Source organism: Phytophthora sojae (assembly GCF_000149755.1).
Source record: "Phytophthora sojae unplaced genomic scaffold PHYSOscaffold_12, whole genome shotgun sequence".
NCBI lineage: Eukaryota > Oomycota > Peronosporomycetes > Peronosporales > Peronosporaceae > Phytophthora > Phytophthora sojae.
In genome coordinates this window covers 942,470-968,140 of record NW_009258126.1, presented here as the reverse complement: position 1 = coordinate 968,140, position 25,671 = coordinate 942,470, and the positions used below count along the sequence as shown (strand labels likewise).

The following is a 25,671-nucleotide window of genomic DNA, read 5'->3' as shown; positions in this document are numbered from 1 at the left end:
CCGTCAAAGTCAGACAGTACGTAAAGTTTGTATAAAAGCGAAGTTCGTTTTGCAAGGATCTTTTCTATTGTTTCGTTTTCTCGATCTGACATGAAAACATGCAAACATGCAGTTGAAGCTCCAAGGAGCTTCGTCGACGTCGCCAGTCTGGGTACGCAGGTGGGCTTCCGTTGTGGGGTCTGGGTCATCTTGTAGACAGCGAAGATGGTACGCGTAGGTTGCAGTGTTTGTTGGTAATTGTTCTCCTTGCTTTTTCTTTTCTTTCTTGATGGTTGATCCGCTGACTGTTTGATTTGTTAAGATACTTGCTGCTTCGTTCGCTAGATGCACCTCGTACAGTGCAGCAAGACGGCACCACGCAGCTCACTCCGACAAAAGAACGTTCACGGCCCCGCCCACGTTTCCGTTGGCCAGCTCTAGAGCGCGGATATTCTTCTCCACATCGTCGAAGCCCATGGATGCCAGTTGCGCCAGCGTCTCGCTGTAGTTCGCCTTGCCCTCTGTCTCCGCGGCGCCTATGTTCTCACCACTCGCCTCGACTTGAACGTTGGTGGTGTCTTCAACCTCCATGTTCTCATCGGTCGCGAGGTTGTTGCGGGCGGCAGCGTCACGGATCTCCTGAGTGGAACTTGCTTCTTCGTCTGTGGTGTCATGGCTCCAGCGTCCGCGTCCGCGCCCACGCCCGTGCCAGGCGTGTCGGCGTCCGTGGCAACGACCTTCCTGCTCTTCGTCAGTTTCCCCCTCATCCGAGAACCGCGTGTGGCGTCCGTGGTGTCGGTGGAAACCGCGGTGCTCGGGGAATGGTGGACGGCCGTGCTCGAAGTCGCGTGGACACATCGGCGGGCCGCGCGGATCCGTGAAGTCAAAAGGCGATGGCCCAAAGCGGCCGAAGTGGCCAGGAGGACCAAATCGAGGGGGTCCATGGTGGCGATGACGGCCCTCAAAGTCGGGAGGGCCGTGGTCATGGTGTCCACGAAAGTCCGGTCGGCCATGTCCGAAAAACTCCGGGTGGCCTTCGTTGTGGCATGGCGGGCCATGGCCAGGGAATCCCCGAGGACCATCGTGGTTTGAGAATGATGGGCCGTGGAAGACAAAGTCGGGAGGGCCGTGGCCATGGTGTCCACGAAAGTCCGGTCGGCCATGTCCGAAAAACTCCGGGTGGCCTTCGTTGTGGCATGGCGGGCCATGGCCAGGGAATCCCCGAGGACCATCGTGGTTTGAGAATGATGGGCCGTGGAAGACAAAGTCGGGAGGGCCGTGGCCATGGTGTCCACGAAAGTCCGGTCGGCCATGTCCGAAAAACTCCGGGTGGCCTTCGTTGTGGCATGGCGGGCCATGGCCAGGGAATCCCCGAGGACCATCGTGGTTTGAGAATGATGGGCCGTGGAAGACAAAGTCGGGAGGGCCGTGGCCATGGTGTCCACGAAAGTCCGGTCGGCCATGTCCGAAAAACTCCGAGTGGCCTTCGTTGTGGCATGGCGGGCCATGGCCAGGGAATCCCCGAGGACCATCGTGGTTTGAGAATGATGGGCCGTGGAAGACAAAGTCGGGAGGGCCGTGGTGGTGGCGGTGACCGTGACGGCCGAACTTGCCGCCATGGTGTCGGCCACCATGACCAAACTTGCCGTGATGACGGTGGTGGTGGTCGTCATGGTGATGGCCGAACTTCCCGTCGCAGCCGTGACGACGGCCGTGCCCATGATGGTGGTGGTGGCCGAGCGTGCCGTGGTGTCCGAACTTGCCGCCTCGACGGCACGTGAACTTGAGCGCGCGCATCATGCTGGGCTCCTCGATCTTGGTGAATGGCCCGTGCGACTCGGTCCACTTGCCGCCCGCCTCGCAGGCCTCGCACAGGTCGAAGTCGTCCTTCGTGTCGGACTTGAAGCGGACGCCCACGATGGGGCTCATCTCGCAGCCGTCGCACGTCACGTACGGATGCACGAGGTCGGAGGTGCGCTTCTGCTTGGGCGCGCGCGACGGGTCCGTGATCTTGATGAACGGCTCGTAGCGCATGTAGTTGCCACTGGCTTCGCAGTCCTCGCACAGGTTGAAGTGCGGCACCTCGAGCGACTTGTAGCGGACCCCCACGAGCGGAGCTGTCTCGCATCCATTGCAGATGACGCCCATGTGCAGCGGCACTTGCTCTGCGAACACTTCGACGTCCACCGTCTCGTGGTCGTCGTCGTCGTCGTCGTCGTCGCTGCAGCAACTGCTGGAGCGGCTGCTGCAGCTGGACGAGTCCGACGCTGCGTCGTCGCCGTTGACATCTTCGTCGTTGTAGCGCACCAAGCCAGCCATGAGCGACTTGGCCACGTTCACCAGCACAGGGGGCAGCGGGCCACGATGATCTGAGCGAAGGCCAGCAGCTCGTCGAAGCGCGCCGTGGCCGCGTCCTCGATGGCCTGCGCGTCTTGGCCGTAGATGGCCATCACCATGGCGTGCGCGAGCTCCTTGAAATCTTCTGAGGCGCTCAGCTCCTGGACGGCGCTGCGGAACTCGTCATCTTGCAGCACCAGCAGCAGCTCTGTCTTGATGGCCGCGAGCTCGGCTGCGTCTTCGGCCACGTCCATGGCGTGCAGACTCGCGACGAGCAGGTTCACGGCGCTGGTGGGCGTGGGGTTGGCGTCGGTCTTGGCCGTCAACTTGGACATGGCCGTCACGAGGCCGCGCAGTTGCGTGTGCACGGCGGTGGCGGCGCGGTGGGAGGTCGGCGGCTGCCGCGGCTCGACCAGCACCTCGAGGGTCTGCAGCTGCTCGCTCTGCATGTACTTCTCGAGCTCGTTCACGTCGGCGTCGGTGGTGAGCGTCACTTGGTCGCCGTCCGAGTCGGTGTAGCGCATCGAGAAGTCGGTCTTGTCGGGGAGCAGGGAGGCGGCCAGAGCTTGTAGCTTGGTCATCGTGAGCGTCTCTCCGTCCTCGGTGGTGAGGGGCGCCTCGGTGGTGAGGGGCGGCTCGGCGTGTGTTATCTTGATCTCCAGCGTCCGTGTCATCTTGGTCGTGTACTGGTTGTTGATTTGACTTGTGCGGTTGGAGGCCAATTGAGATGTTTCGAGAGCTGCGGGGTCGGAGTTGAGTTCTGCTGTTGAGAGCGCAAGGAGACCGGCGGGAAGTTGTAGTTGGTCGGAATGATGATACATCTTGAATTGGGGCGTAATCTGTTAAAAAAGATGTTGATGTGCGTCAGCTTACTCCGTTTGACATGTTTTTGATATGGAAAAGAATGAAACGACAGCAGCGCTTGGTTGCTTGCAAGAGATGTTCATACATTCTAGGGTTTAAAGTTAGAAATTCTAACGCCTTAGCCTCCCGCAGCAAGCATTCCTTCTGCGTGAACGATTGCGATCTGTTTGATCTGCTTGCCGATCCATGTTTCTGATGTGCCAGAAAAGGACGCGAATCGTGGAGCATCAGGCATTGTGCAAGGATTCCTCGTGCCGAATGAAAATGTCAGAACACTTCGATGATCGAACTTCAGTGGCGTCACCTACAAACCTTTACTTTACGATTTAGCGTGAATATTTGCGGCTTGGTTGTTGCAGACAAACAGCGAACTCACAGAAATATTTTGTCTAGAACTCGAAGTTTCTAATTGTGGACGCTTGGTGGACATTTCGTGGTTACGCCCCAATTCAAGATGTATCATCATTCCGACCAACTACAACTTCCCGCCGGTCTCCTTGCGCTCTCAACAGCAGAACTCAACTCCGACCCCGCAGCTCTCGAAACATCTCAATTGGCCTCCAACCGCACAAGTCAAATCAACAACCAGTACACGACCAAGATGACACGGACGCTGGAGATCAAGATAACACACGCCGAGCCGCCCCTCACCACCGAGGCGCCCCTCACCACCGAGGACGGAGAGACGCTCACGATGACCAAGCTACAAGCTCTGGCCGCCTCCCTGCTCCCCGACAAGACCGACTTCTCGATGCGCTACACCGACTCGGACGGCGACCAAGTGACGCTCACCACCGACGCCGACGTGAACGAGCTCGAGAAGTACATGCAGAGCGAGCAGCTGCAGACCCTCGAGGTGCTGGTCGAGCCGCGGCAGCCGCCGACCTCCCACCGCGCCGCCACCGCCGTGCACACGCAACTGCGCGGCCTCGTGACGGCCATGTCCAAGTTGACGGCCAAGACCGACGCCAACCCCACGCCCACCAGCGCCGTGAACCTGCTCGTCGCGAGTCTGCACGCCATGGACGTGGCCGAAGACGCAGCCGAGCTCGCGGCCATCAAGACAGAGCTGCTGCTGGTGCTGCAAGATGACGAGTTCCGCAGCGCCGTCCAGGAGCTGAGCGCCTCAGAAGATTTCAAGGAGCTCGCGCACGCCATGGTGATGGCCATCTACGGCCAAGACGCGCAGGCCATCGAGGACGCGGCCACGGCGCGCTTCGACGAGCTGCTGGCCTTCGCTCAGATCATCGTGGCCCGCTGCCCCCTGTGCTGGTGAACGTGGCCAAGTCGCTCATGGCTGGCTTGGTGCGCTACAACGACGAAGATGTCAACGGCGACGACGCAGCGTCGGACTCGTCCAGCTGCAGCAGCCGCTCCAGCAGTTGCTGCAGCGACGACGACGACGACGACGACGACCACGAGACGGTGGACGTCGAAGTGTTCGCAGAGCAAGTGCCGCTGCACATGGGCGTCATCTGCAATGGATGCGAGACAGCTCCGCTCGTGGGGGTCCGCTACAAGTCGCTCGAGGTGCTGCACTTCAACCTGTGCGAGGACTGCGAAGCCAGTGGCAACTACATGCGCTACGAGCCGTTCATCAAGATCACGGACCCGTCGCGCGCGCCCAAGCAGAAGCGCACCTCCGACCTCGTGCATCCGTACGTGACGTGCGACGGCTGCGAGATGAGCCCCATCGTGGGCGTCCGCTTCAAGTCCGACACGAAGGACGACTTCGACCTGTGCGAGGCCTGCGAGGCGGGCGGCAAGTGGACTGAGTCGCACGGGCCATTCACCAAGATCGAGGAGCCCAGCATGATGCGCGCGCTCAAGTTCACGTGCCGTCGAGGCGGCAAGTTCGGACACCACGGCACGCTCGGCCACCACCACCATCATGGGCACGGCCGTCGTCACGGCTGCGACGGGAAGTTCGGCCATCACCATGACGACCACCACCACCGTCATCACGGCAAGTTTGGTCATGGTGGCCGACACCATGGCGGCAAGTTCGGCCGTCACGGTCACCGCCACCACCACGGCCCTCCCGACTTTGTCTTCCACGGCCCATCATTCTCAAACCACGATGGTCCTCGGGGATTCCCTGGCCATGGCCCGCCATGCCACAACGAAGGCCACCCGGAGTTTTTCGGACATGGCCGACCGGACTTTCGTGGACACCATGGCCACGGCCCTCCCGACTTTGTCTTCCACGGCCCATCATTCTCAAACCACGATGGTCCTCGGGGATTCCCTGGCCATGGCCCGCCATGCCACAACGAAGGCCACCCGGAGTTTTTCGGACATGGCCGACCGGACTTTCGTGGACACCATGGCCACGGCCCTCCCGACTTTGAGGGCCGTCATCGCCACCATGGACCCCCTCGATTTGGTCCTCCTGGCCACTTCGGCCGCTTTGGGCCATCGCCTTTTGACTTCACGGATCCGCGCGGCCCGCCGATGTGTCCACGCGACTTCGAGCACGGCCGTCCACCATTCCCCGAGCACCGCGGTTTCCACCGACACCACGGACGCCACACGCGGTTCTCGGATGAGGGGGAAACTGACGAAGAGCAGGAAGGTCGTTGCCACGGACGCCGACACGCCTGGCACGGGCGCGGACGCGGACGCTGGAGCCATGACACCACAGACGAAGAAGCAAGTTCCACTCAGGAGATCCGTGACGCTGCCGCCCGCAACAACCTCGCGACCGATGAGAACATGGAGGTTGAAGACACCACCAACGTTCAAGTCGAGGCGAGTGGTGAGAACATAGGCGCCGCGGAGACAGAGGGCAAGGCGAACTACAGCGAGACGCTGGCGCAACTGGCATCCATGGGCTTCGACGATGTGGAGAAGAATATCCGCGCTCTAGAGCTGGCCAACGGAAACGTGGGCGGGGCCGTGAACGTTCTTTTGTCGGAGTGAGCTGCGTGGTGCCGTCTTGCTGCACTGTACGAGGTGCATCTAGCGAACGAAGCAGCAAGTATCTTAACAAATCAAACAGTCAGCGGATCAACCATCAAGAAAGAAAAGAAAAAGCAAGGAGAACAATTACCAACAAACACTGCAACCTACGCGTACCATCTTCGCTGTCTACAAGATGACCCAGACCCCACAACGGAAGCCCACCTGCGTACCCAGACTGGCGACGTCGACGAAGCTCCTTGGAGCTTTAACTGCATGTTTGCATGTTTTCATGTCAGATCGAGAAAACGAAACAATAGAAAAGATGGCCTAAGATACACCTTCAATATAGCATTGCTTGTTTCGTGACAATATATTATTGCAATACGTAGTACCCTCGCAATATCGTGTTGCAATACAATATGCAGTACAGTATCGTATTGTGGTATTGGACCAATATATTTTTTCCGATCCCTGCTCGTCCCCAACGTGTGTGGGAGGAGCTGCAGCGCCCAGGTCTGTCGCCAATGCATGGGACGCCACGTCCAAGTGACGCTGCAGCAGTTCTACCCTGGTGGCCTCGAGTGCGTTGTCCGATCTGTCTAGTCGCGCTGCACTTTAGCGGGTGGGCGAGCTGTATTCCAATTGAAGTGAAGATGGAGCTGACGACGAAGTACAGCGAGTTGTGTCGCCAGGCATGCGTGGTCTCGCCCCCTTGTTGCGACGATAAGGAGTACACGCACCTCCCACCTTTTTGTCCGGAGCGGGAGAACGAGAATGAGGCCCCACTCAAGCTTCTACCGTCGCGGCTTGCACAGTTCCTGAGTCTGTGCAAGCAGTTCTGCCGGCACAAGGTAGAACCTCGAGTAGTTTTGGACTACGCGTTCGATACGTTCGGGGAGGAGAAAGTCCAACCTCGTGGTCGAGCAGACACTGCCGCGGATCCACGATCCCGAGCGACGTGCCACGTTGCTCCTGTCTCTGTTGTATCTGCGTCCGAACACGACGACGAGGTGTTGCGGCACCAACTTCTGCTTCAACTGCAAGCGTCTGAACCACCACAGCATTTGCATCCAAGAGTTTGACGAGGACAATGATCTGGTACGCTGCCGGACGTGCCGCGTACTGCTGCTGAAGGTCGAGGGCTGTGATTCAGTGAATTGTGTCTGCAGGTTCAACATGAGCTGGCCGAAGGAGAGAGAGCTTCGACAGCAGCGTAAGAAGGGTCAAGCATTTTCGTGTAAGCCAAACGTTACTACAAATATTGCAGTAAGTTCGAAATATTTCTTTTTCTTTCCCTTCAATTGTCAAATCTACAAAAAATGCTCAACTGCTCCTTCTCCTGTCATTTCCATAGTTACACCTCGTCGCCAATGTCTCGGTCGGAGGAGCGCGAGTCGCGGCGCCACCGCAAGGACAAGAAGAGCAGCAAGAGCAAGAAGAAGCACAGCAGCAAGAAGCGCAGCCGCCACTACTCGTCCGACTCCTCCGGCAGCGAGTCCGACTCGCGCGCGGAGCGGCGCGCGCGCAAGAAGTCGGCCAAGATGCTGTCGAGCCTGGGCTACTCGGACGAGACGAACCCGTTCGGAGACTCGAGCCTGAGCCAGCCCTTCGTGTGGGGCAAGAAGTACGAGGACCAGGGCGCGGCCAAGCCGTCGGCACGCGAGCTCAAGAAGCAGCAGCTGCGGCGCGTGGACGAGATCCGCAAGGCGCGCAAGCGGCGCGAGGAGCGCGAGGCCGAGCGCGAGGAGATGGAGCGCCTCAAGAGCGAGGAGCTGCGCCTCAAGGACGCGGAGCAGTACGAGGACTGGCAGCAGAAGGAGGAGCAGTTCCACCTCAAGCAGGCCAAGGTCCGCAGCCAGCTGCGCATCCGCGCGAACCGGGAAAAGCCCGTGGACCTGCTGGCCAAGAACTTGCTGCTGGTGTCGGCCAAGAGCGGGGAGCAGGACGAGGACGAGGTCTTCAAGAAGGAGATCGGCCGCATCAGGGTGGAGCACAGGCGGCCTCACGCTATCGTGGAGGTGCTGTCCATGGACGAGCTGTGGGAGCTACAGGAGGACGTGGGGACTTACGAGGAGCTGGAGCAGAGCGGCAACGGAGGACACAACGCCGAGTTTTGGAAGCTCATGAAGCTCGTGTGCGACGACAGGATCAGGCGCCTCAAGCGCTCGCAGAGTGAGGGGAGAGAGGGCCGAGGCGCGATCCACGACTCGGTTAACGAGACCATCGAGGAGATGCTGGACGGCAAGGACGCCGACGCGTTGAAGAAGCTGCAGGATGAAGTGAAAGAGACCATCGCCAGCGCCTCGAGTGGAGCCACCGGGGTGGATGTGGACTTCTGGGAGGAAGTCGCGCAGCAGATTCGAGTGTACCAGGCCCGCGCGCGGCTTACGGAGCTGCACGAAGAGATGCTCAACAAGCTGGCCGACCTCATGGAAGAGCACGAGAGACGCTCTGCGGAGGAGGCAGCAGCGCGCGCGGCGGAAGACGAGATGCACGGAGAGGTGGACGAGAATGGACGTGACGCCGGCCGCGAAGCTCGCGAGATGGAGAAGTCGTTCGCGCGCAATGGCCTCGACGAGGCGGAAGAGCAGCTCGATGCATCCGAGGAAGTGGCACTGGCCGACTCAAAGGCTGCTCCGCGCTGGAGCGAGAAGTACCAGCCGCGCAAGCCGCGCTACTTCAACCGCGTCAAGACGGGCTACGACTGGAACAAGTACAACCAGACGCACTATGACCACGACAACCCGCCGCCCAAGGTCGTGCAGGGCTACAAGTTCAACCTGTTCTACCCGGACCTCATCGACAAGCAGACGGCCCCGCGCTTCTTCCTGGAGAAGGCCAACTCGGACGAGTTCTGCATCATTCGCTTCTCCGCCGGACCGCCTTACCAGGACATCGCGTTCAAGATCGTCAACCGCGAGTGGGAATACTCCCACAAGCGCGGGTTCAAGAGCGTCTTCGAGCGCGGCATCCTGCATCTCTATTTCAACTTCAAGCGCCACAGGTACCGGCGGTAGGCTGCGAAGACAACCGGAAGCACGCAGCGAAAGACTTAGTTCACATCGATCAATCTACATGCTGCAAGTATGCAACTATTTGTCCTTGACCAAAGTCTGCTGTTGTTGTCTGTGTGTGTAGTATGAAAATCTTTGAGAATCTTTGTATTTGTTCAGGTTTGCTTGTTCCCTATGTTCATGTTGCTAACTATTTTTTTCCTATATGAAAGCGGCCGCGTCGTCGGGCTCACTATCCTATCGACATGTACACCACGCACCATACACCTTGCTTCGCTCCTCCGCGTCAGCTCAGCTCGGCTGACCTGTCCGTCGTGTTGTGGCTTAGAGCTCAATGCGCTTGCCGCCGCCGCCACTGCTGTTGCTCGCGTTGCTCATGGTATCGCTGGTCTGACGACTCTTGTAGCTGCTGCTGCGGTCGTACGACCCGCGACGAGAGCGACCGCGGTTGCCGCCGTTGTGGTGGTTGCCCGTGAGCGACTGTCGCAGAGAGGAATTCCTCACGGCGTCGTTGCTGTAGGACTCGCTGCGGTCGTACGAGCTACGCCGGGTGTGGCCGCCATCCACGCTGCCGCTGAACGACTGCCGGAGCGACGAGTTGCGTCTGTTTTCACCGTTGTTGAACGACTCGGTGCGGTCGTACGAGCTGCGTCTTGAGCGGCCCTTGGACTTGCCCGTGCCGTTCGCGTTGGACTGCTTGTTCATAGCAGGCGCCGCTCCGGTGAGCGACTGGCGCTGCTGCTGCTGCTTCGCGTCCTCGATCATGTCCACGCCGAGCGTCACGCTGAAGCTCACGCGGTCGTTGTTGTCCTCAGGCTCGCCCTCCATGACGATGCCCATGACCTTGCCAGGCGCCTCGATGGGGCCATCCTCGCCGGTCGGCTGGCGGATGCCCGCGCTCTTCGAAGGAGCACTGGGCGCGGGAGGTCCAGACGAGGAACCCGTGCTGGACATGGACGAAGAGCGGCGGTCGCGGCCCTTGATCACCTCCGCGAACGACAGGCGCTCACCAAGAACCTCCGCCGTGGGGGAAGCCACGACGGCCGGCTCCTCTTCGGGGCCAGCAGTCGAAATCTCACGGATGTTCACCACACGGGTCGACTTAGAGCTCTCGTGCGACTTCTTGGTAGACAGCGAGTTGGCGCGCTTGATGGGCGTGATCATGGACTGGCCCGACGACAGGCTGCTCTCCATGGGGGGAGCAGGCGGCTGCAGGGTTGACAGCGAAACACGCATGCCCACGCTCGGCTCGGACAGCTCGATGGCCTTGGACGGCGCGGCAATGGACTTGTTAACCGCCACCTTGGGCTGGGGCTGCTTTGAGGACAGCGCCAACTTCGTCAGGCGAGGAACCTCTTCGCGGTGCTTGCGGCTGAGCTCCGGGTCCTGACGCAGGATCAGACGAAGACGGGCGTTAGCCTTGGCCAGCGCCATGTTCTCGCCCTGGAGGTGCTCCGTGTGCTGCTTCAGGTGGTCCACGGTGTGGCGGAGCGCCTGACGCTCATTCAGAGCCTCGCTTAACGAGCTCTGCATCAGTGTGATCTTCTCCATAACACCAGCGTGCTGAGCCTTGAGGTTGCGGTGGCCGGTCTTGTAACGGGCCAGCTCGCTCTTGAGAGCCTCGTTCTCGTCCTGCAGCTTCATGGCACGCTGGTTCGCGGCCGCGAACGATGCACCGTTCACGTAGGCACCACGCTCCATAACCTCCTTCTCCTTGCGGAGCTGCACACCGAAAGCCTTCAGGTTCGTGTTGGCCTCCTTGAGGGCGGCGTTCTCGCGACGCAGCTGGTCAATCACCAGGTCAGCGTCCTCGAGGGCCTCCTCGCTGCGCATGTGCACAGACGCACGGGTTCCGTGCTGCGCCTGCTGCTCCAGCTCAATACGCGCCTCGCGCTCCTGCTGGAGACGCTTCTTCAGCAGCTGAATCTGGTTCTCGAGCTTGGCGTCCTCCTTCGCCTGCTTCTGCAGCACCGAGAAGGCCTTGATAGCCAAGTGCATGCGCACCACGCTCTGCATCGTGCGGATAGCCTTCACCTTCACCAGGTACTTACGACGGGCAACGAACATCTTGCACATGTTCTGGATCTGGGTGGCACGGTACTCCTCACGCATGCGCACGAGCAACAGCTGGGCGCGGTGGCGACGGACGTACTTCTGCACGCTGATGGCCGCCTTGCGCTGCTTCTTGTACTGGGTCTTGGCGCGGTGGCCACGGTACACCTTCTGGGCGACGATGGCGGCCTCCTTCACCTTCTGGAACATGGCCATGGCCATCCACTTCTTGGCGTAGCGCTGCAGCACCACAGCCGCGGCGTTGAACTTGCGCGTGCGCAGCTCCTCAAGGGACTCGAGGGCGCCCTGGCGGAAGAACACACGCGTCTTACCGACCTGGTACTCGCTGTCCTTGCCAGGCATCAGCTGAGCGAGCAGCTCGCGGACGGCGGCAGCCGTCTTCGTCTCATCGGACGGGCTCTCGTCCGCAGTGGCAGTGAGCACAGCCAGCGCCGAGGGGCTGCCGTCGGCAGCCGTGGACGACGCCAGACCGCGGAAGCGCTCCAGGAACATGGTCTGCAGCACACGGTTGGGGTACGCCATGCGGCTGATGCGCACAGCCTCCACAACACCGGCGCACTGCAGCTGCTCCGTGACGCGAAGCTTGTTGAAGATCAGCGGGCTCTTCTTGCCGTTGGGCTTGATGCAGCGAATGTAGTGCACGTTCGTGCGGCGAATGTCCTCCATGAGGCCGTTCAGCTGGCTTTTGAACTGCGTGCCCACCGTGTCCGCGACAATCGAGTTCTTGCGCTTCATGGTAGGGCGGCCACGCGCGGCGTTAGCCACAGTAGCGGCGCTCGTGCCGGGAATGCCCGTCATGGCGTCGCCCACGTGCTCGTCGGGGAAGAGCTTCTTGAGGAACGGAGCCTTTGACTTCTTGATCAGCATGATCAAGTCGTTTTGCAGCGCATCCGTGTTTTTGATCAGGAAACCGGTCGTGTCGTACTGTACGGGGCCGGCGTAGTGCTTAATCACGAACGCATCGCGGGCAAAGCGCGGGCACTCGAAGCGGTCGTTGTCGCTATAGTGGGCCTTGAGCTTGTTGGCGAAGGCAGCGTCGCTACCCTTGGGGCGCATGCACTCTTCGTTCAGCAGCGACAGCACACCGAAGCGGCCTTCAAGCAGCGACAGGACGTTGACGTTGTCCGCGAACTCGATGCGCGTCCAGGGGATACCCTCATCCTCGTACTCCTGCTGGATGGACTTGAACACGTCCTGCGTGAACTTCTGCTGGAGCTTCTCGTTGGCGTAGTTGATGCACAGCTGCTCGAACGAGTTCTTCTCGAAGATCTCAAAACCGAAGATATCCAGGATGCAAATCTTGTGAGCCACATCCGCGTGCGGGGCGCTCGTCGACATGTTGACGCGGTGGATCAGCCACGAGAACATGTGCGAGTACAGCGCGACACCGAGAGCAGTACGCGCGCCCTCGGCCTGCGAGACGTTCAGCGGCACTTCGTACGTCTCCATGACGGCCGTCATCTCGCGCGTGCACAGCGCCGTGTGCAGCTGGTTGTCGTCGAACTCCATGAGCTGCGACACCAGCTCACTCGCGCGCTGGTTCTCGGGCGTGCTCGTCAGCTGCGAGGCGTCATCGTTGCCGGGCATGGGCTCGAACTGCAGACGCGACAGGTGCAGGATTGCGGCCACGACCTTGAAGATGCTCATCTGGTCCTCCTTGGACACGCCCATGGTCTCCAGACACGACACGGTCTGCTGGAAGCGTTCGGCGTCCCTCAAGCCGGCGCTGACGTCAACGCCGTTGGCCAAATCCTCGTCGTGGGGCTTGATGAAGGGGAAGTCCTTGGCCTGCAAGCCCGTGACCTTGACCGCCGACGTCACCTCCTCGGGGGCGGCCAGCAACTGGTAGAAGATGTGGTAGTTGCGCTCGCCCAGACCTTGCAGCGACACGCGCGACTTCTCCAGCAGATACGTGCGCGAACGCGCGCCGATCAACTGGCCCAGCGCGTCAAACTGCAGCTCCGAGAATTTACCGAAGCGACTCGAGTTGTCATTGCGCGAGGTCTTGGCGTTACCGAAGGACTCCATCAGCGGGTTAGCGTCCAGCACGCGCTCGATGATGCTCGCCTCCTTGGCCTGCGCGTCCGACGTGGACTGGCTGCCGGCGGATGCCAGGTGGGACATCAGGATCTTGGTGGTCTCCGTCTTACCGGCGCCAGACTCGCCACTGACCAGGATACTTTGGTCCTCGCCGAAGACGCGCATGTGCTGGAAGGCGCCGGCACTGGTGGCGTACACATGGGGCGGCAGCTCGCTACGGTCGCGCTCCAGGTACTGCTCCTGCAGCTCCTTGGTGTAGATATCGAGCCAAGAGTACTGAAATAATGATTAATAACGGCAAAATTGCACAAGATTGGTTAGAACTCAGGTTGACGTAAGTACGATCGAATGGAAAAGCGAGGGGGATGGGCCACGTACGGGGTTCACAGCGATGCAAATGGCGCCCGTGTATGTGTAGGGGATTTGGCGCAGGAAGCGGTGCTTGAGGTTGAACAGGATGGCCGGCTCGTGCAGGTAGTTGAGGCTCACCATGTCGGCGCAGCCGTCCGGGTTCGTGAGCGCGTTCTGCAGCAGCATCGTCGACTTCTGCGCTCGCATGAAGGAAAAAGATCGCATCCCGTCATCCAGTCAGAGATCGATCAATGGCTGGCTACACACAAACTTAGCAATGGATGGATGGGCGTACATCGATCTTGCGGATGGAGCCGGCCTCCGGGTGCTTGGGCGCGTCCTCCTCGGCCTCGTCGCCCTCGATCACCACCTCGACGGTGGTCTCGCTCACGACGTGGCCTTTGGTGATGCTGGCCTCCACCCATGCCACCTCCGGGTCGGGCACGTAGATCTGCTCATACCAAGTAAAGATTCGTCATCAGCCAACGGCCAGCTCTAAACTGGCACAAGTCCGGACGTCGTACCTTAGTCTGCTCGCCCTCCATCGTGGCGGACTACTGTAGCACAACGAAGCTTGGGGGTCGGTCGGTCGGGTGTGGGTGTGTGAAGGTAAGTGCAGTCTCTCGCTCCTCTCTCTCGTGTCTATGCCGGGCCGCGCGCTCTCCGTCGTCCTCCCCGCAAAAGTAGCTATGGCGCCGAGGATTGCAAACGCGGGCGGGCAGGCGCCGCCTTCCCCTAGGCCGCCCTCTGTAAAGCGCTCTCTCCTCTCCAGAGAAGGTGGCCCCGCGAAAAACGATCGCCCCCGGCTTTCGCGGGGCCATCCTGGTCGGCCCCGTCTGCCCCCGTCCTGGTTTCACTTGACGTTTGTATGTGGCAGCAAAACACGGTGCGGTTTTGGCAGCAGAAGCGGCCCTGTTGGAGTGTCAAAAGACGGTACGAGCGGCCCACTTCAAGGAACAGGATCGCGGTTCGCGTGGCGCACACAAAGGAAGCCATCTGAGGCGGCCAGCTGGCGGGGATGTGCCCAATAGCGACAAGCAGAAACGAGCGCCCTCCGAGAACGGGCGAAACCGACGGACGCGCGCAATGGCCCGCTCGGGCGGACCGACGGCAGTCCAACGGCGCCGCCAAGATGCGGCGTTGATACGGTATGTAAATGGCCTCGTTGACCACGCTGCGCGTGTGTGCAGCTTGGTCGCTTGAAGTTGTCATTGCCCCCCGCGAATCAGGCTCGGTGCTGGCTGTGGCGCTGTCAGCTGGCTGCAACATGCAAGTACCTCGAGCCGAGACCACGAGTATGTTCGTCAGGTAGTCTGCAAGCAAGGCAAGGCAAGCGGCCGTGCAAGCGCCTTGCACTGCTGCTCGCCGGCGGGGCAACCGCGCAGAAGGGCAACCGGACCTGTACGTGTGCTTGCAGTGTCCGTTTGGGGCGGTCGCTTCAAAGAAGCGTTGAGGAAGGGCAATTTTCCCGACCGGCCCATTGTCACAACGCGCTGATTGCAACTGAGTCAGCGCGGCTCTCGGCCGCGAGCCTTCCGCGCGATCCTCTTCAGCTGTGGCCGCGCATTGAAGACGCCTCAGCCCGAAATGGGCCATGAAGGCGCACAGCTGCAGGATCGGGAAGGGGAGCAAGCCGAGCGCCGCCAGCGTGACGGCTGTGGCCTCAAGTGTCGGAACATTCTCGAACAAACCGCGCATAGCGCGGGGAGCGGCCCGCCTCGGTCTTGGCCTTGCGGCTGCGCGAACGAAGCGTATCCATTGTTGCCGTGCAAAGCCCGCGCGAGATGGCTACCGCTGGGGCAACAGAGAGCGGCCGGCCTCAGCGGTGGTCGACACCCGTCGACACCTTCGAGCTCCGCCGGCTCCAAGCGCTGGAGCACCAGGCAGGCTCCAGGTGGCCGGAGCTTCCCGCCAGCGCGAGCTTCGGCAGTCGCGCCGCCCCGAAAAACCCACGTCAGTTCGTTTCCCAGCGTGCGCGCTGTTTCAAATGAGTCGAGCCCCGAGCCCCCGCTGTTACGGATTAATCGCTATGTGGCAGAGCTCTCGATTTCTCACACCGACAGCTGAGGCTGGACACTTGAAGCGGGCGGCGCCGGTGCGCCGTGTTCAGGGAGGGGAGGGGCTGGGCTGCACCGTGTGCCCCTAACGCCCGGCCAGCAGCAGTAGCAGGAAGGAATGGCTGGCAGGCGGTCTCCAAAGGGCCACGCTTGCTCGGAGCACCGCCACCTGGGGTCACACGCAGCCTGCTCCGGCCCCAGGCAGGTGCTGCTTCGACCTTGGGGGAGCTCTCTCTTGAGCCCGGCGGTTCGGACCCATTCGCCCAGAGAGCGTCCAGGCGCTCGCAGGCTGTTGGCGATCTCGTTCGCGACGTCCCGGAGAAGACCTCAAGGCCAATTTTTTGCTTGACAAAAATTGCGGCGAAACGGGAATCGCTGCTGCGACGTGAGCGCTGCAGATGACCTCGATGAGCATGCACCCGCAGGCAGCGCGATGCTCATGCCTGCTCTGCAGGGCCCAAGGCGTGACTCACCCAGCGCCATGAAGCGCGACGCGATCGGCTGAAACCGCGAGGCCGTTTTGCCGAGAGAAGCATATCATCTGGGCATTGTCGTCCCCGCTTTTTTCGACCGAGAATCTCCTTGCTGACGCCGACGCGATGCGAGTCTCTGCAACGGCGCGCTGCGCGTGCCGCACCCAGCCATTCGCACCGTTTCGCGGGCGAAGCGCCGCAGGATGCTCGAGATGCTCGCGTGGCCAACGTGGCGGAGCTCCTCCCAGGAAACGGCCGAATCATATCGCGCAGCGCTTCTTCAGCTTCGTCGCGGAGGCGAAAAACTCGCCTCCTTGCTGCAAGAGCACTTGCAGGACAATGTAATATTTGCAGGCAGGCTGTCCTCTGCTGGCTGCGGTGCCTGCGAGTCATTGCTCGGTTTCGCATTTGCGAGGACCAACTTATCGGGCGGCGCGCTGCCCAGCCCACCTTCGGAACTGCCCCGCCCGTTCTATATGTACAGCCCCCAGTATCGATGGCGCCAAGTGTTTGATGCAGTCCGTAACTGAAGAAGGGTATTGCCATCGTGTGTGAGCTCCGAGGGCCACGTTCCCTCTGCAGCATATGACTATGACCCCGGCAGTCCATCGCCAAGCTAGTGATGGACCTCTCCGCCAAGAACACCGCATTGGCGCCTCGCCCTCGTGACCAGCACGCCGTCGAGCAGTCAGCTCGACGGCTCGGAGCAGTGCTCGACGATCGCAGCGCCTTGCTCCGAATAGAGCGCTGTAGTATGATACACCCAAATAGTGGCCTATTTCTAATATCTAATGCCTTCGTAATACTATATTTCAAATTTACCTCTATCCTCCTATACTCATGTTGTACACATACCTCATCCATTCACTATTCCTAAATCTCTCCACTACTTCATGCAGCGTATACGCGGTGACACAAAGCGGTGCCATCGCATCGCTCCTGGCTCAGTCAGCTCCGTGCATGCCGAGCTGCGTCCAGCGCTCAACAGTCCAACGACCGACGCTACTGCTCTGCTCTGCACCTGCATTGCCTGACCGACCTCCTCGCCTGCAACGATGCTGCTGCGTCCGCATCTCAGCCGCTGGCTGCAGGCCACTGTGTATCTGCGCGTGCACCGCTGGACGGACTGGGCGCTGCTGGCGGGCGCGCTGCTGCTCTACGGCCTCGCGACGCGGCTCATGACGCTCCCCGTGGTGTTGGACAAGTGGGCCAACGCCTGGCAGCAGACGTGGTGGGTGGCGCTGCTCGGGCTGCTGCTGGGCGCCATGGAGGATCTGTGCGTGTGCGCTTTCATGCTCGCGACGCTCTGGAGCTTCGACTACCTCACGCTCAAGTCCCCGGCCGAGCGGCACAGGCTGGCGCGTCGACGCAGAGAGAAGCAGAAGGCTCTGGCCGCCGAGAAGGCGGACGTGGAGCAGGGAGTGCAAGTCTACGAGGGCGAGACGGACACCCCCGCGTGGATGGAGGCGGTGGTGCTCACCGAGCAGTTCGGCCGACTGGCAGTGTACACGCTCGTATTTCTCGTTGCAACGGGCGGCCTGTGTCTGGACTCGGTCTTCCTGCGGGGCCGCAAGATGCGCTTCTCGGCGGACTTTGTCGCCATGTACTTCCGCGAGTGGGACGCCGCGGGGGAACTGGAGATCGACACGGCCGAGTGGATCGTGCTCTTCTGGACTGTGTTGTTCACTGTGCTGCTGTCTGTGTTCGTGGGGCTGCTGGGCGCGTGTTGGATCAACCTGATGGACTGGGACGTGCTGCGATTCGTGCATCGCAGCGGGTTGTACCAACAATGTGTGGCTCTTGGCGCTGCGGAGAGTGACTACGAGCGTCTGCATGATGATAAAGAGGACGACGATGAATCCGACAGCTCTGACGACTCGGATGAAAGCGACGACGACGATGACGACGATTGCTCGTGCGTGCGCAACGCTTCGTTTCGGCTGACACCGCGAGTTGTGCTCGTTCTTCTCGTCATCGCGTTCTTCCTCACTACGTTCTCACTGGCCAAGATGCTGCCGACTGTAGTGGGGCTGATTGCGCTGAACCCAGTGCTCAGCGAGCCCTTGCGACTAGGTGCTGGGGTGCAGTTTGTAGCGGGAAGGGATTCAAGCAGCATCAGCACGAGGCCGTTCAGCGAGTTCATTGAGCGGGAGACGGAGCTCTCCCAGATCTTCGATGAGAACTCGCTGTACCGTCGCACGTTGGCCTTCGACGGTCCGCTGGCCTTTGACATTAAAGTTGGGCGAGAGGAGCGGCCTAATGTGCTGCTGCTTGTGATGGAGTCTTTCCGAATGCAAGACTCGGCGTTCCTCCTGAACAGTGTGCTCGAAGGAGAGGTGGAGGCAGCTACTGCGTCATTGCTCCCACCAAACGTGACGCTCACGCCAAACTTCGATCGATGGGCGTCGCGTGGTGTGGCGATGCGGAACCTGTGGTCAACTTGGCGGACAAGTCGCTCTATTGAAACCTTGCTTTTCGGTCAGATGCCCTACGACAGTGTGACGGAGACGGGCACCACTTCAGGACGCCTGGATACAAACCTCACCGGCCTGCCGCAGCTATTCAAGGCCAAGGGCTACGACACCATCTTCACCACGGGAACGCGCACGGACTACGACTACTGGGATACGTTCTTGCCTGCGCATGGCTTCGACACGGTGTTAGACCGATGGGGGCTGGTGGACATCGTCGAGAACGAGCTGAAGCTCGACAATTGGTCCGAAGGCAACCACATGCTCACGTACTGGGGCATTCACGACGACCTGTCGTACACTGCGCTCTCACACATTATTCGTACCCGGCAATTCGCCCAAAATGTCGCCAAGCAGCAAGCAGAGCGCGATGCGGCCGCTGCCAAGATGAAGACACCGAGCAACGTGACGGAGAAACCGCTCCCAGTCACCACCGCGTCGACAAATCCGTGGTTTGCAACACATTACACCATTTCAAGCCACGTGCCGTTCCATGAGCGCCCAGACTGGTTCTTCCGCTATGCGGCTGAGCACCGAGAAGAGATGGACCAGTTTGAGCCGCTGTACAAGGGCCACGAACACGAAGAGCTGATTCGTGACTACGTCCAGATGAGGTATTTCTCGGACATGGTGTTCGGCCGATTCATGGAGCAGCTCGAGAGGGACAACGTGCTGAAGGACACCATTGTGGTGGTGGTTGGAGACCACGGCCAAGCGCCAGAGCTCGGTAGTGCAACACCCGAGCAGGACCAGATCGCGTCGTCTCGAGTCGCTGGAGCGATTATCGCGGAAGGCCGAATCAAAACTCCCGTGGTGATTGACGACGCGGCCTCGCAGTCCGACATACTCAACACACTGGCCGACATCGTGAGGTTACCCGTGGGGGGTCTGCTGCAGACCAGCATCGGTCGCTCGCTGAAGCGTGTGCCGCCCAAGGGGGTCGGCAAGCGAGTGGCTTTCAGCAACAACCCGGCCACGAACCTTGCGGCGGTGGTGGGCAACATCCGCCTGCACTTCTTCGCCGACGGATCGGACGCAGTGCGCGCGTACCACACGCAGCGTGATCCGCGACAAAAGCACGATCTCATGGGCGAGCTCTCGGACGAGCGTGTTAGCGAGTTGCTGCAGATCTGCGCGGATGGCCGCGCACTGAACGCGTACTTTAAGCATCGGTGGGACCACAACTGCTTGCTGCAGCCGATCTGCGGGCGCGCGCGGCAAAGTGATGTATAATACACGCTGACTGTCCTTTCATCAGACGACCTGCAGGGTGGTTGAATAGACTGATCGATTCATACATGTGCTACTTCGCAGTAGTATTTTTTTTTAAACTGAAGCCTTTGCTTCCTGGTGTTATTGGTCACACTGTGTACAGTAGTACTACAGATACGACCCACAAACTGCAAAGAGTGGTACATCCAAGTTCCTACAGGAAATTATACGAGAGCTATGCGAGGCTGGGATAACGTTAGCTGAAGAACTTTGTGTCAGATAAGTAAGGAATCTCCACCGCGGCCGCACTGCGAAAATTACGAGAAGCAAAGTCGGGCGTTGCAAGAAGCTCCAAAAATACTACTATAGTACAGCATTTGTTATAAGGGAAATGGCCAATCTCGCGCCGATGGCCAATTCGGGGCCGATTCTGTCGACCAATCAAATAAGTTATACGCACCGCTTTGGTTGAGGCTGGGAAGACAGTTGAAGTGTGAGATGCAGATGCAAATGTATACTTATCTTCTTCACGAAGATCGGCTATCTTGCCTATTTGGCGCTTCCATTTGAGAAGGTTAGAATGGGTTTGAGTTAAAGTCCTGCGAATCGCTTACTAGGCTTCGGAGCCTGCGATGGCAAGCAAAGAAAAGATTCAAGGGCGCGGCTTGCCGCGCCCTTGAATCACGCGGGCAGCGCATTGTTTCCACTTCACCACTTTCGAGTATAACGGTTGGTCGACTCGCCACGATTAGCTTGACTAAACAGCGCGAGCTACAGTGACGCAACGAGAAGCGATTGCTCGATCATGTCGTCTAGTTTCCATGTCCTGGTACGACGACGACGGTTACCTCCGGATTGGATCGTATACGGAACTGATCAGAGATTTGAACAGATCTCCTAAAAGGTGTGCTGGGGGTTGCACCCCCAGACCCCCGCATAAAGAAAACTAACTCCGAGTGTGCGGCAACGGGTCCGTTCGCTGGAATGCTCGTCGCTGGGCCCGCCTCCGCAAATACCGCTCACTGCCGTGCCATATGTTTTGCCTATACAAAAACCAAGATAAGACACCTGTTCCAGTGTTCACCGTTTCGCCAGTCAAGATTCTATGATCGGTGTGCGATGACTCTCGCGCCGCGCGAGACGCGCGTGTGCATTGAGACTCGATTCAATTTTACAAGCACTCTGTACATCTACGCCTGAAGCTAGGAGCGTGTAGATGTCTGGGCAGTGTGTTATGTCTGACCGAGCCTTGTAAGAGAGTTGTTTCATCCCGCGCGTAAGACAATATGTCGCTTTAACTAGCATGCAAACGTCAGCTCTTAGCTGTAAGTTTCATGGATCAGTCAATTTCATACTTCTACGGTTGCTCCTGTCAAGTTTGGAATTAATGCGAGGAGGGGGTGAAATCAACAAATTATTAATAATTGCGGCGATATGCTTTCTTGATGAGGGCATTCACGTAGTCACCCAGTGCTTGCCCGATGCACAAGCGTGAGCGAATCAGCTGTGGTAAGGCAGACCATGTCCCTATTTAAATTTAAATTTATTGCGCTTTACTACGCCCGATACTGCGCGCTGCTGCAGCCTCGCCGACGGACCGCATGTTGGAACAACACGCGCCCGCGGTAGTCGCCCAAGACCATGTCCCTATGCGATCTACGAGCTTGAGTCCTCGTCACAAGGCTAAGCATAAATTACCACACGAAGAGCGTGACGAACACAAGCGTGAAAGGATGTAGTTTGCCTCTTTTGTACTAACGTAGTCGTCACTGTCCGGCAGCTCTGCCTTTCAACGGCTACCCATAATAGTCGTTCGCACCAGCGGTAAATCCCATCTCCCCCGCGACTGCAGCGGCGGATCGGTACCACAGCGTTAACCACCCGAAGATTCCATTCCACTTCAACCTTGAGCGTACAAAGATTTCTGTGGCGTCGTGGTAAGATTGCGTCAACACGACTCGTTAAATAGAAACGGCCGGCGCCTCTTGATTGGCGTATCGCAGGACTCCAATCACGTGCGTCAGCGCTGTACGGAACAAAGTGCGCGTCCATACAAAATCCTTTATCACACGTTATCGCGTACAACGTCCATGCCTGTTCCCCAATCGTTGTCATCCTAGTGAAAGGCTTTGGTCCAGCCAAGCCCGCGCAGCTCACACACATTCCAATTCGCCAGCCCGCGCGCAAGCAAGAGATCCCCCGTTCAAGCCAAGCGTCATGGGTCTGCTCGTGGAAGGCAGTCCGCTGGACTGGCCCGACGCCCTGGAGTGGCTGCAGCACGTGCGCACGCAGGGCATCGACCAGTTCCTGCACACGTACCGGCGCGTCAAGGACATCGAGGGCGACGAGCTCAAGTGGGGCGACGAGCTCGAGTACGGCGTCTTCCAGATGGACAAGGACAGCAAGCGCGCGCGCCTGGCGCTGCGCGGCGCCGAGATCCTGCACCAGCTGCAGGCCAAGGAGAAGCAGTCCAAGGAGCAGGGCCGCGACCCGGCCAGCCCCACGGGTGCCGCCACCGCTGGCCCGCAGCCCTGCGTGGACGGCTGCAACTGGGTGCCTGAGTACGGCGCCTGGATGATCGAGGGCACGCCCAGCGCGCCGTACGGAGGCTTCACCAGCGACCTGCGCAAGGTCGAGGGCAACATGCGGCTGCGGCGCGCGCGGCTGCTGGCGCTGCTGCACGAGGACGAGATCGCGCCGTCCGTCACGGCCTTCCCCATGATGGGCGTGGGCGACTTCACGGTGCCGCCCAGCCAGCCGCACGGCCCCGTGGCCATGTCAGACTACATCAGCGACGTCGTGATCAACCCGCACCCGCGCTTCGCCACGCTCACGCGGAACATCCGCCAGCGCCGCACGCGCAAGGTAGACATCCGCGTGCCGGTCTTTCAGGACGTGTACACGGAGGCGAGGCAGGAGGAGGAGCAGGCCTTGTGGAACGCCGAGAAGTCGCGCCCCCACTACGAGTCCAAGAGAGACGTGTCGTCCTCCTCGTCGAGTCCGTACGGCTCGGCGCCCACGTCGCCCAGCTCCACGTCCAACTCGGACGATAACGCGGACGCCATGTCAAAGTCCCCTTCCCCGCCGACGACGCTGAGGAAAACCCTGGACCACGAGCGCACGCGCAAGCTCTCGACGGTGGACAACGACCACAAGGCTGAGCCGTACCCGGGCTTCATCCACATGGACGCCATGGCTTTTGGCATGGGCATGTGCTGCCTGCAGGTGACCTTCCAAGCCAAGAACGTGGGTGAATCGAGACACTTGTACGATCACCTGGGTGTCCTCTCGCCCATATTGCTGGCGTTGACAGCTGCCACGCCTATCTTGAAGGGTCGACTGGCTGACACCGATGTTCGTTGGGCTACGATCTCCGCCGCGGTGGACGACCGCACGCCCCAGGAGCTCGGCGAGGCCCCACCCCCGACGGATGAAGAGACCAAGGCCAAGTACGCCAAAATGGCCGGCAACGGCGTGAAGCGTCTCCCCAAGTCGCGCTACGAAGGCATTTCGACGTTCATCTGCAACCACAAGCAGGGAGAGGATCCGCACACGCTCACGGACAAGTACAACGACGTCGACGTCCCCTATGATGAAGACTCGTACAAGACTCTGATCGACGCCGGCGTGGACCACCTCCTCGCCCTCCACATCTCGCACCTGTTCATCCGCGACCCTCTTGTCATCTACCAGCAGCGCCTGCACCTCGACAACGAGCGCGAGACGGACCACTTCGAGAACATCCAGTCCACGAACTGGCAGACCGTGCGCTGGAAACCGCCTCCGCCGGCCCCGTCGAGTACCGAGGGCCCCCACATCGGCTGGCGTACGGAGTTCCGCTCCATGGAGATCCAGCTGACGGACTTCGAGAACGCTGCCTTCACGGTGTTCATTGCCCTGGTGTCGCGCGTGATTCTCACATTTGACCTGAACCTGTACACCCCGCTGTCCAAGGTGAACGACAACATGGAGGCTGCCCACCGCGTGAACGCTGTGCTGGACGAGAAGTTCCACTTCCGCTGCCATATGGCCCCTCCTGAGAAGGAGGACTGCTCCTCGACGGGTGGTTGCCACCTGCACGAGGACCCTGATGCTTGCGAGCTCATGACCATTGCGGAGATCATGCTGGGCAAGGGTTCGTACTTCCCCGGCCTCATTCCGCTGGTGTACGCCTACCTGGACTACATTGAGTGCGACGAAGCCACGCGCACGCTCGTGGAGAAGTACATGTGCCTCATTGCCAAGCGCGCAACGGGCGAGCTGCCCACAGCGGCCACCTGGATGCGTCGATTCGTGCGCGCCCACCCCGACTACCGCCACGACTCGGCGGTGCCTCACTCGACGGCGTTCGACCTGCTGAACGAATGCCAGCTGATTGGCGAGGGTCTGAAGCAGTGCCCGGAGCTGCTGGGCGAGTTCAAGATCGCTCCCGTGCGTGGCCAAGCGGCTTACCGCGTACCCCTGAAGAGCAGTGGAGTTGCCGCTGAGAAGCGCCAGGCTCTGCTGCAGCGCTACCTGGGCCGCACGGCCTCGAACGTGTGTAGCACTTGCCACTGCTAAGTTAAGTCGCGGTTAGGAATGCTCCGTAGCTCGCTCGCGTGGGGGCCAGCACTGCTCTTCCAGCGGAAGGTGGTGTCTGCCTCATCCTATTATCAAGCTACTGCGGCACAAGGTATGATCAACCAACAATTCGCATCTAATGAATATGTAGTGAGTTTCTAATCTCCAAGTTCACTTTATCAACCATTCGAAGAGGGGAATGTGCCTTTCATAGGCAGCGATGTGCTGTGTCGTCTCCAACCACGTGGGGGCTAACAATACTTCTGGGGCGGCCCCAGCGGGGCCTGATCGTCCTCTATTCTTACGTGAGAGTTGTGCTTGCATCTCCTTCAAAAGCGTTCTGAAATAGCGGGGAAACGACAATTTATCGGGCTCTGTGCTGCTATCAATCCGTTCGGTGTTCAAGTCGTGAGTACTTCGCACTGCTTCTTCCCTACGACCCCAGCCAAGTCGTACGTGTCCGAGACTGCAGTCGACCGTCCCACCAAGCAGGAGAGATCGTTGCCGTTCGCTCCCGCACGCTTCGAGCAGGTGAGCGAGGATTTCGCTGCCGCGCATTCCGTCCCGAACCACCTTCAGCCGGTCGTCGTACGCTCCTGACATGGAGGACGCGCCCGTGCCGCGCAACCCGCCGCCCAAGCCCAAACGTTCCAACGTGCCGACGGCACCACCGGACTACTCTGACGACACGTACTCGGACCAGGACTACAACATGTCGCCCATTCGACGAGGACGTCACCACATGAACCGACAAAATGGCGGGTCTCCTCCGTTGACGCCGAACTACACCGTGCCCCGCCAGGTTAAAGTCCCCATCATTGATGCCGAGCCGGAAACCACAATCGGTGCCGCCGTGAAGATGAAGGGAGAGCTCAGTTTCGAGCGGCTGCTACGAATCGAAGGGGAGTTCGAGGGCAAGCTCAACTCGAAGGGCTCTCTCGTCATCGGTACCCGCGGAGCTCTCCTTGGAAACGTTGACAACATGAAGGAAGTCTATGTCACCGGCGGTCGGATCGTGGGCAACATCAACGTAGAGAAGCTCGTGCTGCGCGACAAGGCCCAAGTGTTTGGCAACATCACCGCCAAGACGGTCAAGATTGAACCCGAGTGCATCGTTGTCGGACGGATCAACGTGAACCCGCAGGCACCCGAGCGTATCAACGAAAAGGGCGAGATCGTCAAGGATGACCCACCTGACAGCACACCTTCAAGCTAGTTGAAGACATCTATCTATAAGAGACGACCCAGAGGCTTGGCTTGAACAAGCTCGATGAGAGACTAACACTACAACACGATAAACAGAAAACAGATAAAGAATAATCCCGCTTTCATCCCA

The 25,671-nt window shown here is 59.8% G+C and overlaps 6 protein-coding genes across 6 annotated transcripts; 4 read left to right on the top strand and 2 right to left on the bottom strand.

Annotated features, from left to right (window-relative positions):
- Positions 1 to 363: 363 nt before the first annotated feature.
- On the bottom strand, positions 364 to 2,990 carry PHYSODRAFT_340551 (hypothetical protein; the record flags this gene model as incomplete). Its single annotated transcript, XM_009538734.1, has 2 exons — positions 364 to 2,304; positions 2,343 to 2,990. The coding sequence occupies 2 exons, from the start codon at positions 2,988 to 2,990 to the stop codon at positions 364 to 366; spliced, it is 2,589 nt and encodes an 862-aa protein (XP_009537029.1).
- A 644-nt stretch (positions 2,991 to 3,634) lies between these two features.
- On the top strand, positions 3,635 to 6,102 carry PHYSODRAFT_261014 (hypothetical protein; the record flags this gene model as incomplete). Its single annotated transcript, XM_009538733.1, has 3 exons — positions 3,635 to 4,429; positions 4,468 to 5,155; positions 5,825 to 6,102. 3 exons carry the CDS (start codon positions 3,635 to 3,637, stop codon positions 6,100 to 6,102), a joined length of 1,761 nt encoding a protein of 586 aa, XP_009537028.1.
- Positions 6,103 to 7,625: 1,523 nt separating this feature from the next.
- On the top strand, positions 7,626 to 9,101 carry PHYSODRAFT_352910 (hypothetical protein; the record flags this gene model as incomplete). Its single annotated transcript, XM_009538732.1, has 1 exon — positions 7,626 to 9,101. One exon carries the CDS (start codon positions 7,626 to 7,628, stop codon positions 9,099 to 9,101), a length of 1,476 nt encoding a protein of 491 aa, XP_009537027.1.
- A 321-nt stretch (positions 9,102 to 9,422) lies between these two features.
- PHYSODRAFT_565410 (hypothetical protein) lies at positions 9,423 to 14,220 on the bottom strand (the record flags this gene model as incomplete). The annotated part of the gene is made up of 4 exons (XM_009538731.1): positions 14,087 to 14,220; positions 13,858 to 14,013; positions 13,590 to 13,757; positions 9,423 to 13,487 (listed from the first exon to the last, which is right to left on the bottom strand). The coding sequence occupies exons 1-4, from the start codon at positions 14,105 to 14,107 to the stop codon at positions 9,423 to 9,425; spliced, it is 4,410 nt and encodes a 1,469-aa protein (XP_009537026.1). The 5' UTR covers positions 14,108 to 14,220.
- A 2,927-nt stretch (positions 14,221 to 17,147) lies between these two features.
- PHYSODRAFT_527935 (hypothetical protein) lies at positions 17,148 to 19,796 on the top strand (the record flags this gene model as incomplete). The annotated part of the gene is made up of 2 exons (XM_009538730.1): positions 17,148 to 17,855; positions 17,907 to 19,796. 2 exons carry the CDS (start codon positions 17,148 to 17,150, stop codon positions 19,794 to 19,796), a joined length of 2,598 nt encoding a protein of 865 aa, XP_009537025.1.
- A 2,196-nt stretch (positions 19,797 to 21,992) lies between these two features.
- Positions 21,993 to 25,551, top strand: PHYSODRAFT_348222 (hypothetical protein; the record flags this gene model as incomplete). Its single annotated transcript, XM_009538729.1, has 3 exons — positions 21,993 to 24,315; positions 24,742 to 24,866; positions 24,943 to 25,551. The coding sequence occupies 3 exons, from the start codon at positions 21,993 to 21,995 to the stop codon at positions 25,549 to 25,551; spliced, it is 3,057 nt and encodes a 1,018-aa protein (XP_009537024.1).
- Between the last annotated feature and the right edge of the window lie 120 nt (positions 25,552 to 25,671).